Genomic DNA, 17474 nt, shown 5'->3' on the forward strand with positions numbered 1-17474 from the left:
TACCGTGAGGACCGAAGCACATCTTAGATCCTCGCTGTGTGCCTGTGGCACACTGGCCATCACGAACTGGCTGCAGATGCATCGCTGTAGAGCTGCTCCAAGAGCGTAGCCAGAGGAGATGATTGGTGAGGAGTCGGCGCGTAAATGCGAGTCGTGGCGTGGAAAGCTCCTTCGGAAGGGCCCGACATGCAGGGCCAAGAGCACTTCGGCGCTTAGAAGTACACCTTGAGGGTTAACTAGGCGCAAGTTTGTCACATCTTCAGCGACGAGTGCGCCGCGTGACAGCTCCGCTCACGCGAGACGACCCAGAAAGCACAGCGAAATGCGTGCAATGCTGAGTGAGACTGGGCCAGAAGAGTCCAGGTGGTGACAACTATCGACCTTTTTGTTCTATCTGCTCGCCAGGAGTAGCACACTCAGGCAAACCGCCCTCACTCTGGGCTCTACCAGCGCCTATCGAATCGCAAAAGCCTCCGCCGGTACACGATTCATGACTCGTTCCTTGACAACATCCCCATACATGCACCCATGAACATAGCATTCGCCGACCAATCTGTACTCGCCCGCACTTGATGGCCGTAGTAAGAATAGGGCGGGACCCCCAAAGAGAGCAACCACTCGGTCTTTCAGACACATTGTAGATGGTCCTATCCCGGGTCGGCCATCCTTGGTCAAGAAGAACCGGTTGTGGAGCAATGCCTTCGAAGATGCTCGATACCAGCGACTGGCACGCTCGCTCAGTCTGTCGCCACTGACAGTTGAGGGATCAATCCGCGGATTCTTTTCCACGAGCTGCAGAAATGCTGCAAAATCATCAAAGTCAGACTTCCCAACCTTCTCGTGCTTCAAATTCACGCCGCCCATCAATGTAGGGATAAGGTCATCAAACCAGTCTCCACCTCGTTTCTTCATCACGGAGTATACCGTGGCCATAAATTTGAAATGCCATCTATTGTCCCAATTTTGTTGTGGCTCATACAGATCCGACATGTAATGCACAACTCCGATGGTCATACCTCTCAAGGCTAGAACATCTGCGTCTGGGCAAGGCAGCACTTGGAGCACCGTGTTCGCTGTTGCATGAAAACCATTCGCGCGACAGACAAGCGCATGATCGTCCACAGTACGGGCATCGAACCGCAATGCCCAGCTGGGCATTCCAGGTAACGCCATATTCGCGTCAACGTAATGCAGGATCCAGAGATGGCGACCGTCTTCAATGATTGCTCTTGTTGCATCTCTGAAGATGTGTTGAAGGGATTTGCCATTCTTGACGTAGCTTGGCTTGAGCAGACGCTGTTGAATCCGCAGTTTCGGCTGTTGCACTTCATACATGCTCAGCAAAGCAAAGACATAGTCCCTCGCGACCTTCGCTTCGAAGTCTCGCGTCATGGTATACACCATAAAGAGGTCATTCATGTCTCCGGGCCGTGGGTGTCGCAGATACCACATAGACCGAGCTGCATGGCGACCTGGCGAGTATCGCAGCTCGTCTGGTATGGAATTACTGTTGTAGCCCAGCCAAGCGGCAACCAGAAGAACATCGGTCAAAGCGAACGTCTGTTGTCCCAAGTGACATATACTTTCCTGGGAAAGCGTCGCCTCTTGTGCCACCCACAGCCTACCAAACCAGGGGCGCGAGAACAGGAGAAGCAGGGGAGCCAAGTCAATGCGGGCATCTAGCATTGTGCCGTCAACGTTCTTGGACCCTGGTCCGTACATGATCCACGGGAGGTCCTTGAAGTCGTGCGTGGCCTGCCGCATGTTGGCCAACACATTTTGGAGTGTGCGTGACACTCGATCTGCGTCCAACGGTGTGCAGTCACCTAGCCAAACGAGGTTTGTTGTACCTTTGCGATATATGTCGCTCATGAAAGCGACCTGCTTCTCCTTCTCGTCCATAGCATCATCCTCCTGTATGATGCAGATCGCATCAATCCAGATGACTAACTCGTGAGACTTCTCTCGCAATCTCTGCAACGCTCGGATAGCACTCTTGTTGACGGCTATTGGCACACCGTCAATGCTCACGTGGCCATTTTCTGGATTCTGGCCCCAGCAGTATGAGACTGTCTTGTATTTCCGATGTCTCTTTGAGCTTATGACTGTGTGATCAAGCTTACACCGTAGTGGCTCGTCGCCTTGTCCAGGCTGTAGGCGAAGCAGACGGATTTCTTGAATGTCTGACCTCAACTTCTCCTTCTTTCGCGGGTCTCCTCGTGATTCGACCTGCGAGAGCTCTTGCTTTACTTCGTGAAGACTGGAGTGATGGAGTTCACTTGACTTTTGGTATTGTGCGACCAGCGCTTCTGGTTTCTTTCTACGAGAAAAGAATGGCATGACAACGATAAGAATAAAAATAACGCACACAAACAGAAGACTCTGATCGCTTGCATGAGACCGTAGGCTATGTCTATATATCATCACTTCGACCAGTCCCCCATGCACAACCGGAAATGCAACAGGCGAGTCTCGGCGCTTGTACCTGGCAACGTACAGACACTGTGAACTTGACGCTGGAAGCGCGTCGATGTGATATTTCAGGCAGATACTCCTTGCTAGCAGAATGGCCATGTCCTAGCGATGTCGAGATCCAGCGCTTGATGGCCAACGGTTCGGCGGCTAACAACAACCTGAGGCACCGTGCCGTAAATGCACTTAACCGCTGGAGACAGGCGGTAATGATCCTTCTAACACCCGAGAACAGCTCTGCGATACCTTCGTAGTCTTGATCGGCGTGAGAGTGAACGCTGAAAGCAACTCGCAAAGGAGCTACCTCGTCTTGACTTTGCGGCTGGCTATGCTTTGCTTACTTGAGCGTATTGCAAGCGTGTCTTTACGACATTTTGCGCAATGGTGTAGTGCACTCACGGGCGCGCGATGAGATGTGAATTGGTTGCTTCGATGTGTGAGATCGTACACAGCTGTGAACACTCTTTAGGTTCCGGGCTCAATGGTGAGATGGAACCTGTCATCTAATTCATGATTATCGTACAGGCGTCCCGGCTGTCTCGAAACGAACGGATTCACGTCATTGCTGATACCGGAAGGAGTCTTTTTCTTCGGTACGTGAGCGGAACGAGTAGGTATGAAATAGAATCGAACAATGTCGCTTGAAAATGCATTCGATGTTGATGTCAAAGTCGAAGTGATCCAACCAACCACCGGCAGTCCTGCTTGCTGACGCTTAGGAAAATACGCTAAGACCGCGGCTCAACCCGCAACGTTCTTTCCCGAACACAACTCCTGCCACGCAAAAGCTTCGACCTGTGAGCAGCACTCGATCAATCAGCCATTGGCTCATAACAGACGCAATCCCATCTACCGCCACGATGGGCATCTTCGACTATGTGTCCGACCTCTACGAGGCGCTGACCGTCCGCGAGGCCGAGGCCGAGGAGCCGCAGAAGGACGAAGGTGAGGAATCACGATGGAGATGAGAATGCGCCGCAGCATCTGCCGGGCGCACACTCATAATGACAAGCTGAAGCTGACGTTACATGTCACAGGTGGTGACGAAGGCTCAGAAGAGAGCGAGGAGAAGGAAGAGGCCGAGGGCGGCGAAGAGGAGGGTGGAGAGGAGGAAGAGGAAGAAGAGGAGGAGGAAGAGGAAGAGGAGGAGGATGAGCCAGAGGACATCAAGCCAAAACTTGAGGAGGGTAAGTCATGCCCCAGCATGTTTGCCATCACCGCATGGGTTCCAGTGCAGGCACTGGGCCCGATGGATTCTGGCCTGAGATAGATAAAATGAAGCACAATAAGGTGGAGGACAGCACGCTGACATACGAACTACACAGAGTGCCTGCAGTCCAAGCAGTGTGCGCCATTGAAGCACCACTACGACGAGTGCGCTGAGCGCGTAAAGCACCAGGAAGAGACCCACGGCAAGGCCGAGGAGGACTGCGTTGAAGAGTGTAAGTTGAGAGAGCTGCACGGAGTCGCTGGGAGCGACCTTGTGAAGGTTGTCCGCTGATTGATTGTAGTCTTCCATATGATGCACTGCGCAACCCAGTGCGCAGCGCCTAAGCTCTTCAGACAGCTCCGGTAGACAACGACACGATGACTGGACCTCGATCGACAAGCAGAACTTCGAAGCCGCAAAAGTAAACGGCCGCGAGCAGTCGAGGTGGACCGATGAGATGCATAAATCGCACTAGAACCGCCTGTATAGCAACCTCCAGATACATTGTACTATTGTACTATTTTCCAAACAAATCATATCCTGGCAACAGATTCTACGGGCCACGGAGCGGCCGGAGTCTTGCTACAAAACGGGCTGAGAGCATTCGCTCAGAGCCACACCTTGATTGCGCAGCCTTGTGCGATGTGTTCTGCCGGGAGTCTCGTTCAATAGCTGTCCAACTAAGAGCGAATTTCACCCGAGGTGTCAGTTTCATGGTTGGTGAGCGACATCGAACCTTGGCAGCCAATGTGTAGGAAGGCAATATGGAGTAGACGATCTGTCAGCAGTACAGGTCCGCTGTCGCAGTGCTTAGGTATTTCGTGATTATCATGACCATCTTCTCGGAGCTTCGGGCTCAGGGCCAAGCCCGGGTAGTGACGTTTTGTTTGCATGAGCTCCAGCCCTTCATCATTACTGAGCTCTATTGCGACAACCAGAACTTCTCAACAACTCCTCGCCAGACAGTCAACAGATTCATCTGACAATGGCATCGACACTCCTCCGCCAGAGCGCCCTGCGCACTGCCCTGCGATCATCCGTACCATCGACCGCGAAGAAGGCAGCTCTTGCGAGCACGACCTTCACCCGCGGCAAAGCCACCCTTCCAGATCTTCCATGTATGGTCTTGAATGCTCTTGATTCAATCATTTCGAGCTACATGAAAGTCCGAATGCTGATCAATCGCTTCTAGACGACTATGGCGCCCTCGAGCCAGCGATCTCCGGCCAAATCATGGAGCTCCACCACTCCAAGCACCACAACACCTACGTGACCTCCTACAACACACAAATCGAGAAGCTGCAGGAGGCGCAGCACAAGGGAGATATTCAGGCACAGATTGCCATTCAGCCATTGATCAACTTCCACGGAGGTGAGCTCGGCTGTGTCTAACAGGTGGGTGGATTGGACAAGAAGCTGACAAAGATGCCAGGCGGCCACACGAACCACAGCCTCTTCTGGGAGAACCTCGCACCAAAGTCTCAGGGAGGTGGTGAGCCACCAAGCGGCGCACTCTCCAAGTCCATTGACTCACACTTCGGCTCTCTGGACAACCTGAAGTCGCAATTCAACACAGCATTGGCCGGTATTCAAGGCTCAGGCTGGGCATGGCTGGTGCAGGATGTGCAGACTGGTGCCATTCAGATCAAGACATACGCCAACCAGGACCCAGTTGTCGGCCAATTCCGACCACTGCTTGGTATCGATGCATGGGAGCACGCTTACTACTTGCAGTACCAGAACCGCAAGGCTGAGTACTTCAGCGCTATCTGGGATGTTGTCAACTGGAAGGCGGCGGAGAAGAGATTCAAGTAGAGCACTGAAAGGAAGAGCATGCTCAAAAGTGGTTCATGCGGCACGGCATGACGTTGAAGGTACTGTTGGAGGCGATGTACATTGTGTACGATACGACGAAATGCACGCAGGGCATGCAAAGTTGCGAAAATCACGCGCAGATCTTCTTCATCGGCCTCATCATTGAAACCACAATGCCGGAGTTGGATGCAAGTGGTATGCTGACGTGTGGCTGTCTGGGTGACTGCATTGCATTGATTTTGTCTTTTGAGCAGCAGATTGTTTCCCCTTTCCATCCTCGCTCTTGCGGCATGGCACATTGTCTGTGAATCACCTGAACTCCTGCAGCGCATCAGCTCTTCGCGTCAATAAGATTCATTGCAGCACCATGAAGGTGATGCTCGTACAGCGCCCCGCATGTGGCCGAGGCCTCGGCTCGACCTCCACCCACAGCTCGGAACTTCGGGGTACCATACTGAGATCAATAATTCTATGGCGACTTGTACACGCACCACCCTCAAGTCAAGATATATATTGGCATTGCACTGGAGGACTTGCGGCTACCGGAACTTTGCCTACTTCTCCATGACCGGAATTTACCAACAGTAGACCTAAAGGGAGACTCCGGATTTACTGGAAAGGTTGATCGATAGTCAGTATTGGGACCTCATCAGAAGTCGAAGCATTCGATCAACGTTATCGTATCATCACGAACATGGCGGAAGCGAAGCATTCTAAACCTCCTTCAAGTGGTACTGCAGGCTTCTTCCAGGTACCTCCGGCTCTGGTTCCTTCTTTTGAAGAGGATGCAACGCTGCAGCGAATCTTCAAATGTACTATCACCTGTAAATTACTGTGTCTTCATGCTAATCCTCTTGCCCAGTCTACCTCCCTTCATCTACGCAACAGAGTGTCGCTCCCGATCTCGAACGTTTCAGTAAACTAGTTTTAACTCCACGAATTCGAGCATGGGGTGCAGACGCAGAGCGTAATACACCCTATGTGAAGCAGTACGATGACTTCGGCAACCGTATCGATGAACTAGTGACTTCTACTGGATGGCAGGAGCTCCAGAAACTCGGTATCCAGGAAGGAATAGTTGCCATTGGCCATGATCAGGCACATGGTCGTCACGCAAGAGTGTATCAGTTTGTGAAGTACCATATCTGGGACCCATGGAACGCGGGCGTGACATGTCCCAGTGCCATGACCGACGGAGCAGCAAGGTTGCTGACGCTGCAGCTTCAGAAGGCGGACTTGGGACACCAGGAGAGAGCGGTCTTTGAAGACGCTCGTAGAAGACTCATCAGTAGAGACCCAGCGATTGCTTGGACGAGTGGCCAGTGGATGACTGAACGACCAGGTGGCAGCGATGTGCGCAACACAGAGACGCAAGCGTCCATAGCCACCGAGACGGGAGGCCAGGACCATGTTGGCAATCCCTTGGGACCGATGGCAATTTCTGGCTTCAAGTGGTTCTCGTCTGCCACAGATGCTGATAGCACTGTGCTTCTCGCGACAGAGCCATCGGGTTCCATCTCTGCCTTCTTTGCACCGACTAAACGTCGCTTGGAGTATGCGGTCCCGGAGCACAAGCCGAAGGCAAAGCTGAACGGCATCCAAATTCAACGTCTGAAGTCCAAACTGGGTACTCGCGCACTACCTACAGCCGAACTTATCCTCGACAATATGCGAGCATACCGATTCGGCAAGCCAGGACAAGGAACCAAGGAGATCAGCACAGTGCTCAACATTACTCGTCTCCACAATGCTGTCTCAGCGGTTGGAGACCTCGGACGTGGTCTCGCCATCTCCAGAGCATTTGCACAAGTGCGCAGCGTTCGAAAAAAACTTCTCATGGACACGCCCGTCCATATCCGAACTATGGCAGAGGATCATATTACGTATCGGGCGATGATGCACCTGGCATTCTATACAGCTGCACTTCTCGGCCAATCCGAGAGGCCTGAGCATGCTTCAACTTCCGCTCGACAAGATCGATCGGCGCTCGAAGCTGCTGGACTATTGAAGCCTCAGCTCCTGAGGCTCTGTACGCCGCTGGCTAAGATGTTGACTGCAAAGGCTGCCATCCACGGACTTCAAGAGTGTATGGAGAACCTCGGCGGAGTTGGTTACTTAGAGAACGAGGATCCGGCTCTCAATGTCGCAAGAATCTTCCGAAATGCCAACGTGTTGAGCATTTGGGAAGGAACGACGAACATTCAAGCAGATGATGTACTGCGAATTGTCAAAGGACAAGGTGGAGGCGAAGTCTTGAGTGCACTCCAAGATGTCGTGAGCAACGCAGCGAAGAGGTGGGAAGGCGCTGGACGAGCTCAGTGGGCACGGAGCTTGGGGAAAGTATGGGGAAATGTTCAGAACGGTGTTCGGACACGAAGCCGTGACGAACTGGCTTTGGATGGCAGAGCTTTGTGTCAAGATCTTGGCTGGGTCATTTGCACTTTGCTGCTGGCGGAAGATGCCTTGAGCGACGGCGATGACGTTTCTGCTGAGATATGCGAGAGATGGATACGGAGGCGCATCGAGGGCAGTCATTTTGGGAGAGTGATGGCCGCAAAAGAGGTGGAAATCGACAAAGTCATTGTCTTCGGCGACTCGAAGGCGGACAAGCATAGTGCGAGATTGTGAGGCATCGAGGCGAATGTTTGATCAAACGATCGACTTTAGCCTGTCGAGTCCCAATTATTCGGCAGCACTTTGGCCAACAGTAAGCCGAGACTTCCGCAATAGCCGCTCATGAGCAGGACTTGCTCCGACAGGTTGTGTTTCTGGAGGACAACCGCCGCGAGATACGCTATCGTAGCATGATTGCAAGTTTTGACAACAAAGAACTCAAGAATAGCCGGCTGTTACCGCTCGCAAGTACAGGTTGTACTTGTGCCATCTGTGCGACAAACATGGTGAGTGTGAGTGATTGGCTGTCGAGGCGCGCTTCGGAAAAGTCACATGCGCGATCAGGAATATCCGTAACTCGAATATCTTCTATTGTATATTTTCCCGCGCTGAAAATATAGCACTATACAGGAAGCATCAATGATCAAGTGGAGATCTCGATGCAGAGGCTCTTATCATAGCGGGAGACACGGCATCCTGCTGCAGTTGACACTTAAAAGAGACCTCACCTCTGATATTGTGCAATGCTGCACACATCCACACACTACAGACTGCATCACATCGCACCTTTGGGACACTGTCAAGCGATGTATACGCCACGGAGCTAGCCACCATGGGGAAGGTGCTTGTGTCAACTTGGCAAAAGCTTGCTGCCGCTAGGACAGTTGGGGAAGGCGCTTACCATTCCAATGGCTGTGATAAGATACAATTGTAACGTATGGCACTGTACATTCGAGTGTCACAACCCATGCTTGCGCGTTGCGTGTCGCGTGGCTAACATTGAAGCATGGCCAGGCAATGCCAGGGTTGCGAGATAAGATGGAGATAAGTCCAGACGAGGGCACCTTCAGATCCCTTCCAGCAGCTTTGTCGCGCTCAAAATCTCTATCATCATTGCACTTCGGCCTGTGAAGCCTTCACAATGTCTGCAAACAAAAATGACGTGGAGAAGTCGACCTTTGAGGTCGGCGGACTCCAACATGTGCAGACAGGGATGAGCGACAGGAAGGAGGAGCACGAAATTCTGGACAACATTTCCTCCGGAGCGGGCAGCCTGTCCGATGCAGAGCTTGAGAAGCATGAGGGTTATGTCGTTGAGTCCGCAGCCGATCTGTCGACGAAGATTGTCGACATGGAAGACGACCCCACCGAGCCTGTTATGACTTTCCGAACGTTCTTCCTTGGATCTGGTCTCGCGATTTTCGCCTCCGTCCTGCAAGAAATCTTCTATTTCAAGCCGCAGACTATCTACGTCTCATTGGTCTTTATCACAGTTATTGCGTACGTCCTTGGCGATTTTATGGCACTTGCTATTCCACGATGGGGAGTGCTCCGGTATCTGAATCCACATCCGTTCACCAAGAAAGAGCATGCCGCCATCTCTATCATGGCTTCTGCAGCCGCCGTATCTGCTCTGGCAACTGAAGCTCTCGCTGCTCAAGAGCTCTTCTATGGAGGCTATCCGAGCAAGGGTGCTGGGATATTCATCGTCCTATCCTCGCAGATTCTCGGTTTTGGAGTTGCTGGTATGATGAGGCGCATACAAGTCAACGCGACCAAAATGATCTGGCCCATGGCTCTACCTATTAACACTCTACTGCAGACAATGCATGGTAATAAAGCCGAGACCAAGAGGAAGATGCGCTTCTGGTACATTGCCTTCTTTGCCATGTTTTTCTGGGAGATTGTACCGGAGTGGGTCATGCCATTGTTGATTGGTGTTTCTGTCTTCTGCCTGGCAGATCAACACTCGGTCGTCTTCTCCAACATCTTTGGTGGTGCGTCAGGAAACGAAGGTCTTGGAGTTCTGAGCATCTGTCTCGACTGGAATTACATCGCATCGTTTCAATCGCCATTGTGGTATCCGCTGAAGACGACTACGAACATGATGTTGGGCATTTTTGTTTGCTATATTATCTTTGCGAGTACGTCATGTCTTGCGAAATCTCCATCCCTCGAGTGTGTTACTGACCCGTTGCAATTGCAGGCACCTACTACGGCAATGTCTGGGATGCACAGAACTATCCCTGGATGGCACAGCAGCTATTCAACCAGACGTCGAGTACGCCAACAAATTACACAACCTATAATCAGACTCTGATCCTGCAGCCGGACTTCACCATCGACTTCGACGCCCTGGACGTTATGGGAGCACCTGCTCTGACAGCTACGTATCTGCTGTATCTGATCACCTCCAATATGGGCTTTACTGCTGGGATCGTTTACATGTTCCTGTGGCATTACGACGATCTCAAGGATTCGTGGTTCTTTTTGCATCCCACCAGTCTGCGCAAACTCTTTCAGATCGACACTTACCAGTTCTGGAAGAATGAGTCCTATGAGGAGCGCGTTGCAGCCATTCAAGGACATCCCGATCTCGACCCACACTACAAACTGATGATGCGGAACGGGTACAAAGAGGTACCTTCGTGGTGGTGGGCTAGTATTGTTGTCGCAGCCTGGATCACTGGTATCGTCTGCCTCTACGTAATGAAGTCGACGCTGCCGTGGTGGGGATTCTTGCTTTCGACCGTCTTCCTCTGGCTCTTCTCGCTCTTCTTCAACTCTTTGCAAGGTTTGACAGGATTTGGCTTCAACCTGCAACCCATCGCCCAAATGCTAGCAGGGTATATGTTTCCTGGCCGCCCTCTTGCCAACTTTTACTTCACCACCTTTGCATACAATGGTGCCTCGCAAGCGGGCGTCTTGTCTCGGGATCTTCGAATCGCGCAATACGCTCATCTTCCGCCGCGTGATACATTCGTCCTCCAGGTCTCTGGCTGTTTGATCGGCGCACTCATGAACTGGGTCATGATGTGGGAGATTGTTCAAAACCAATTCGATATCCTGATCGCTGTCCAGGGAAACAGTATCTGGTCGGGTCAAAACATTCAACAGTTCAATACCCTCGCTATTGCGTGGTCCATTGCTCCAAAAATGTTCTCATTCGGCGCCCAATACCAGTGGGTCACCATTGCTTTCCCTGTTGGCTTTGCTGTTCCGCTACCGTTCTACCTTGGATACCGATATCTTCCAAAGACCTCCTTCTTGTCTAGAGTGTTGGCATACATTAACCCATGCATTATTCTCTGGTATGCCGGAAATCTCTTCGTTGGCATCAACAGTTCGCTCACGACCTTTTGGATTGTGGGATTCGTTTTTCAGGGGTATGTGAGAAAGTACCATGCAAGATGGTTCGTCAACTACAATTATTTGCTCTCTGCGGCGCTGGATGGCGGAGCGCAGGTCATGGTGTTCATCTTGACGTTCGCTGTGGCTGGAGGAAGTGGGACTGCGCACCCCTTTCCGACGTGGTGGGGAAACCCGGATCCGTCGGTGCACAATTCGGATCGATGCATGGTCAATCCGGCAAATCATGGGTGAAAGGGGCAAATGCTCAGCTGCCGTTCGAGTTGCGAGATACGAGTTGCGAGTTGCGGGTTACGAGTTGCGAGGGGCAAGATGGAGGCTCGGGAACGACGTTTGTGACGTCTCGAATTCCAGATACAATGAACGCTCTCGATTCAGTTCGCGGTCTTGGGCTTCCTGCCTGTCTTTCGAGGGCCCCATAGCCTACGCTGCGAGGCGCATCGACTGCCCGCGCATCCTTAGTGAGCATGATCCATGAAACAACAGCGCATAAGGCCATCAGCACCCAATCCGTGTAATACTTCGCTGCCATGACAATCGACGTCCTTCCCGTAGTCCATCAGGGCCGAAGTGTTGGTGAGAACGTTCTGAGCGGCGTGCAACGAGCGATAGGAAAGCAATTCACCTCTCCTGTTTCCTTTTTGTGATCAGTACCCGATCATTAGTGAAAGATGGTCATTGATCGTGCGGTAGACCAGCAGATCTCATTGGTGGGATATCGTCTTCTGCTTCGCTACCCGACCCGCTGCTTGTTGTCAGGCTCAGAACTCTCATGAGCGAGATATGAACAGTGTCGTCCATCCCGGCGGTGTAGGTCACTTTTGTGAATCCGACAGTGCGATCAGCCCTTTTCGGTTTCACCGTCATAGGTGGCTCAGGAAGGAAGCGGTCACACTTGTCATGATAGGTATGGCCGCGGACGGCGTGTGTGGGCTGATCGCAATGGATCCTTCCGCCAAAGCGTGAGTAAAGGAAGTTTTAGTCACGCAGGATACACTTTAGGCGCGCCAAGACTGATGTGCATCCTTCCATGCGATCCTGCGTTTTTCTCGAGATGAAGCTTGTGCATGTGCCTAGTCCTCGACCCATCAACTGCCGTGTGAGGTTCGCGCCTGTTTCAAACTTCCAATTCTTGACAGCGAAGTGACTTCTCATGACGAATTTCAAAGATTGATGAGAGCACAGACATATTCTATTTACTATGGGACGAACTTGCGAAAGCAGCCGCCGCATTTGCCCCCGAGCCTCCATCCTCAGCAAACTGGTCGTCCAGATACTTGAGATGCATGATGGCTTCCCCGAGGTTTGCAGTCACACCGAGCTGTCAAAGCATGAGCTGGCAATGTATGAAGAGACATGTTTGTACTTACTCCAAGCCATTCTTCCATTTCAGGTGACAGAGACGCCTTGACTTCTGGACTAAGCTTCCTGGTCCAGTTCACCTAGTCATGCAATCAGTACGGAGTTGAACGCGCCGTGATCAGGGACTGCCCGGTCACTCACCTGCTGTCGAAGATGTGGCTTGGTGTAGTAGCCAAAAAGCAGGGCACGATCTTGATCTTGAGTAATGTTGGCGCCCGACGTATGCCACACGGTGCCGTCCATAACGACGATCGAGCCAGCCTTTGCTTCGAATGGCTTAAGCCTTTCTTTAGCATCCTGTCATGAGACTATCAGAGCAGTCATTTCTCGACGAGATAAGCTTCAACGCACTTTGGGAATTTCGTCGCGAGTCTGCCACTTATTTGACCCTGGAATATACAAAGTTGCGCCATTCTCGAAATAGACGTCGGTCAAGCACCATATCACATTCATAGCCTCGATCCGGGCCCATGGGTCCGGGGTCACAAGCGACTGGTCAGAGTGTAAACCCATAGACTTGCTCCCAGGCCGGGCGATGTTGGCGGTGAAATTGCTGATAAGGAAATTCTCGCCGAGTACACTCTTCACCATTGCAATCGCGGTATCGTGCTGGATAAGCTTTCGAAAGATCTCATGTTCGAGCAGGTAGAAGACCTATGCAAACTGAATTGAGGAAACCAGTTCGAATCGCAACACAGCACTCACCCGAACATTGCTTTCATTAGGATCGAGGAATGGTAGAAATGTGTCTTCGCCACGCTCATTGGCTTTCGCTGCTGCTGACCAGAGCTCATCAAGCACGAATTTCGTCTCTTGCTTGCTGAGCACGTCTGGAATTACGCACCAGCCTTGATCCCTCATGTGCTCCTGTGCTTGTTCAAGGTGGTTCACGGAGCCCATGGTTGCAGTGATATGGCGCGGAGGACAGGGTTCCGCTCGATTCGTGCTAGGAGTAGTTATGCGGTGTCTGAACAACTTCGACGAGGTTTGCCCCAAGTTGGAGAAATACATAGTGAGCAGGACCCCACCAGGCAGAGAGGGCAAAAGGCATGGCCTGACCTGCCACCCTCCATCGCTACTGCACCTGTGATGCAATTTCCAGACTGAGAAGCGGGAGACGCGAGTCGTCTCGAGGAGGGGACAATGAAGCTTGGCACACGTGATTGTCCACCTCGGTTATCTTCGTAAATGTGAAACAAGGATGTGGACACTATTTTGTGCTGCAACAGTGCAAGGATCGCTCATATGCATAACACGCCCTGCGAAGAAGGTCCTGGAACCGGTAGAAACACGCCAGAACCGGCCTTGGCATGCTGACGAAGACCAAGAGCCGATTTATCGATCAGCCACACCAGCACCGGAAACCATGGCTAATGAGTTACAAACAAGGTTTAGCACGGACGTCGATCTGACGACTAGCACTTAATCGGTGCCAGCCCGACCAGTTCGAAGAGCCTTTGAGCTTTTGACATCTGGTACTCGCGATACAGCTGTCCGAAAATGCCCACAGGAGCACCTCGAAATGGCAAGCGTCCTGCGGCCTCTCGTGATACGGACAATACTGGCGATGAAGGTTCAAATGGCCCGGAGCAGAGGAAATTGCGGAACCGCATGTCCCAGAGGGCCTTCCGAGCACGGCAGGCAATGAGAATCCAAGAATTAGAGGAACGCCTCGAGAAGACATCGACACCGGCCGAGCTACAGGATCAGAATGCCAAGCTCCGTCAACAATTGCTGGAGATCCACAAAAAAGCCATCAGTATCCAAATATCGCTGAAAGCTGTGGCCGACTCTGCGGCGCAAGCCTTGGGCATGGAAAATGTATGTTGAGGTCCATTTCTCGTGCCACGAGCACTCCTTACTTATTTGATCGTGTGGTAGGTCCCACTGGACAGCTTTGTGACTGCCATAGACTCTCGCGAGAGGTCAGCCTCCGGCAAAACTGCATCGGCAACGCCAGACTCTACGATTGAGCTGGCGAGGACGTCCGACCGAGTGGACATCCCCACAAGCAACGCGGGGGCCTATGTTCCAGAAGGATACGCGCACGAAAACACGGCATCGTCGCATACATTTCGCGACGGAGGTGCCGGAATTAACTCAGCTCTGCAGGAACAGCGATGGCAAAACTTCAACCTCGATTATTCGTCCTCCAACTTTGGGCCGGCTGGCTCTATGTTCCAATATGCGGACAATTCGCCAATGGGAAAGTCCCATCCCACAGCAAACGGGTCCGTTCAGCCGGCCATGTCTCTAATGCCTCTACAGTCATCGCAACTCGGTCCCGAGCGATACCAAGATCTGGTGGAGAGGTCGATGGCGCATGGCAACATGTCGCTAGTCAAAAGAACGAATTCGATCTTCTCTGATCACATTGATACATACGAAGCCTGCCTCGCACATCATTCTACTTTCGCTGCGAAACGACATCTGGGCGACGAGAAGTGAGCGCAACCTCCAAGTAGACAAATCAATACCCAAACACTGACAGCCCTCGCAGACTGGCGAGCGCCATTTCCTGCGTGGTTCAAGCTTTCGCCAGCAACACTTGGCAATCCGCAAAAGCATGGGACGCTAGGACTTTTACCAATCTGCAGGCGTTGACTGCTTGGAGAATGAATAGAACAGAATTGAACTGGCGAAGAATCATACCCCACTTCCGACCAACAAAAATCCAAACCTTCTCCGCGCATCCCAGTATCATCGACTGGATGCCATGGCCCTCCATCCGGGACAATTTGATCATCTATCACTCTGCCAACCCTAAGCTGGACCAGATCATTGACGACATCGGCTCTTGTTGGGCCATTGAAGCCGATTTGTCTCAGTTGATTAAATGTCCGACACCCGTTGTGGGATTTGTTCCTTTGTGGCCACTTGTACACACTGTCACGGCCTCAAATTGTCATCCTGACAGACCTAACAGCGTCTGTCACCACGGTTGCAACACCAGAGTATCTTCGGGAGATGAGGATTGGGCACTAGGGTCTGCTTCGGAGTGTGGATCAGACGGATCGGGGAAGCTTCCTGCTGCAAGTGTAGAGGAGCTATACGGGTCAGCAATTCTTGCCAGGGCGGCATTTCAGGTGCTCGGGCTCGGTATTCGTACTTACAACGACTATCGTCTGGATCCAGTTCTCTTTGAGCGCTATCCCGAGCTTTTCGACAGCCAAGCAGATGTCATGGCACGAGGAGTGCGCCTTGGGCCGCCGCCTCGCTTTACGGTCTCGCTCCATTCAAGTGCTCCGCCTGTGGACCCTTCTGTCGTTGCACAATATCGAGAGTTGTCGGCAGCATCGCTTGGGAGTGTGACTGCGGAGGTGGCATGATCTCGATCATTCTTGTTTCAGGCCAAAACACAACCTCCTTCTCGAACACTAGTCGCATTCAGACGGACGGGAGTGGGACACTTTGTTCCTCGGATTGCATGCGGAAGCCAGCTTTCACTGTATCTCGAATCATTTTCAGAGCATGATGTTGCAATAGAGAATGAGCGAAATGATATGATGGTTCCAGCTCTTCCACTGTGATTCCGGCGGTTCCTTCGCTCAGGTCGTCCCTCGCATCTGTACTTCTCGCAAGAAGCTGACTGATTCGTTGCCAGTAAGGCACGACTTTGTAAAGACGACAGGGGCTCGTCAAGGGTGTCCGAGTGCCCTGTTTGCATTCGGTCCTGCTCTTTCGCGACCATCACATATTTCCAAGCCAGGCGAGATCGTTACGAATAGCGTTAAGCTATTGCACGGTATGAGACGCCAAGATTCAAGAGGTGGGCCGGAAGATCCGCATATGCATGGAGGGGCAGGGCGAGTGTGTAGTGTTTCCACGCTCCTTTTGTTGTGCTTGACCAACGGTTGATCCCACTCCGCTCAGCGATCGATGTCAGAACCCAGGGTCGCCGAGTTGGTGTTTGTGTTGTGCGCTCCGTGAGCATCCGTCGCTCATGGTCCGTCACCGTTCAACAAGAGCAGAGATGCGCTCGCACCAGGCCTCTTTGGCGAATGTGATGCCATGGATGTGAGCTGAGCGTTCTCTTCGGCCCGTACAAGCAACATGGGAACAGCCGTATCATGTTCGATCGATTATGCTCGTGCAGCGTTCTGAACGGACTTTCTCGTATTTCGACATAAGAGCCTATGTTCAATCAGTACACGCCTGGACCCGGATTCTGCTAGCCAAAGGCAGCATTGCGTTTTCGGATCTCAAGACCAAGGTTGTGAGCTCTTTGTCGGACGCCAGTACAATGTGTGAGTGTCAAAAGTTCCAGCACCAACACTGGCAGGCAATTCAGCTGCGATGACACTCACTGCTTTGGTGGCCGTGGGACGGGCGCGACGATCATTGATAGAGGTCCAGTTCTGGGGTAACGTCCGTAATGTGAGACGTGGGCTGAAGAGTGAAAACATGCGATGGAACCAAGCTGAAATCTCTACATCATCCAATCTGTGGCTTTGTCTACCGCACCGCTATCCACTTTCCTGGCCAGTCGTCGCAATGCTATGTGTCCTGCGTAAACATGTGAGTAGTCAACAGCAATATAGTAGTCAAGACACATGTAGTCACGGCCAACATAGTAGTCAGCACATGTTTAGTAATTGCCACGCTAGACAACATGGGCTTATTTTGGCTTTGAGGCGTAGATGTCGAAAGCACGGGCCCCGTCATGATACATACAGTCATCATTGCATGCATTGTCGACTCGCGAGTCGGCCACACCGAATCCGTGGCGTTCCAGGCAAAAGCCTAATAAGTTATGCTCGGAACTGCAGCCGAACGTCACTATGAAGGGCAAATGCGGCGAATTCATCGTACCTCTGCACCTACTATCAGTAAAGACAGTGCTACTAAGCAG

At 52.1% G+C, this 17474-nt stretch overlaps 7 protein-coding genes across 8 annotated transcripts; 5 read left to right on the forward strand and 2 right to left on the reverse strand.

Annotated features, from left to right (window-relative positions):
* Positions 1-453: 453 nt before the first annotated feature.
* On the reverse strand, positions 454-2340 carry CKM354_000795000 (uncharacterized protein; the record flags this gene model as incomplete). The annotated part of the gene is made up of 1 exon (XM_044803312.1): positions 454-2340. The coding sequence occupies one exon, from the start codon at positions 2338-2340 to the stop codon at positions 454-456; it is 1887 nt and encodes a 628-aa protein (XP_044659247.1).
* A 992-nt stretch (positions 2341-3332) lies between these two features.
* Positions 3333-4048, forward strand: CKM354_000795100 (uncharacterized protein; the record flags this gene model as incomplete). Its single annotated transcript, XM_044803313.1, has 4 exons — positions 3333-3417; positions 3510-3659; positions 3798-3914; positions 3984-4048. 4 exons carry the CDS (start codon positions 3333-3335, stop codon positions 4046-4048), a joined length of 417 nt encoding a protein of 138 aa, XP_044659248.1.
* A 619-nt stretch (positions 4049-4667) lies between these two features.
* Positions 4668-5497, forward strand: CKM354_000795200 (superoxide dismutase SOD2; the record flags this gene model as incomplete). The annotated part of the gene is made up of 3 exons (XM_044803314.1): positions 4668-4800; positions 4875-5054; positions 5115-5497. The coding sequence occupies 3 exons, from the start codon at positions 4668-4670 to the stop codon at positions 5495-5497; spliced, it is 696 nt and encodes a 231-aa protein (XP_044659249.1).
* Positions 5498-6191: 694 nt separating this feature from the next.
* On the forward strand, positions 6192-8125 carry CKM354_000795300 (uncharacterized protein; the record flags this gene model as incomplete). The annotated part of the gene is made up of 2 exons (XM_044803315.1): positions 6192-6309; positions 6360-8125. 2 exons carry the CDS (start codon positions 6192-6194, stop codon positions 8123-8125), a joined length of 1884 nt encoding a protein of 627 aa, XP_044659250.1.
* Positions 8126-9032: 907 nt separating this feature from the next.
* On the forward strand, positions 9033-11494 carry CKM354_000795400 (uncharacterized protein; the record flags this gene model as incomplete). The annotated part of the gene is made up of 2 exons (XM_044803316.1): positions 9033-10035; positions 10098-11494. 2 exons carry the CDS (start codon positions 9033-9035, stop codon positions 11492-11494), a joined length of 2400 nt encoding a protein of 799 aa, XP_044659251.1.
* A 958-nt stretch (positions 11495-12452) lies between these two features.
* CKM354_000795500 (uncharacterized protein) lies at positions 12453-13522 on the reverse strand (the record flags this gene model as incomplete). The annotated part of the gene is made up of 5 exons (XM_044803317.1): positions 12453-12581; positions 12631-12702; positions 12764-12919; positions 12974-13276; positions 13328-13522. The coding sequence occupies 5 exons, from the start codon at positions 13520-13522 to the stop codon at positions 12453-12455; spliced, it is 855 nt and encodes a 284-aa protein (XP_044659252.1).
* A 600-nt stretch (positions 13523-14122) lies between these two features.
* On the forward strand, positions 14123-15951 carry CKM354_000795600 (uncharacterized protein; the record flags this gene model as incomplete). 2 transcript variants are annotated; one of them, XM_044803319.1, is made up of 3 exons in its annotated part: positions 14123-14443; positions 14504-15066; positions 15123-15951. In XM_044803319.1, the coding sequence occupies 3 exons, from the start codon at positions 14123-14125 to the stop codon at positions 15949-15951; spliced, it is 1713 nt and encodes a 570-aa protein (XP_044659254.1). The 2 variants fall into 2 exon arrangements, with proteins under 2 accessions (XP_044659254.1, XP_044659253.1); XM_044803318.1 differs by having other exon boundaries at positions 14504-14853.
* Positions 15952-17474: the final 1523 nt, after the last annotated feature.

This window comes from Cercospora kikuchii, assembly GCF_019650295.1.
Source record: "Cercospora kikuchii DNA, contig_00005, whole genome shotgun sequence".
In the NCBI taxonomy this organism is placed as follows: domain Eukaryota; kingdom Fungi; phylum Ascomycota; class Dothideomycetes; order Mycosphaerellales; family Mycosphaerellaceae; genus Cercospora; species Cercospora kikuchii.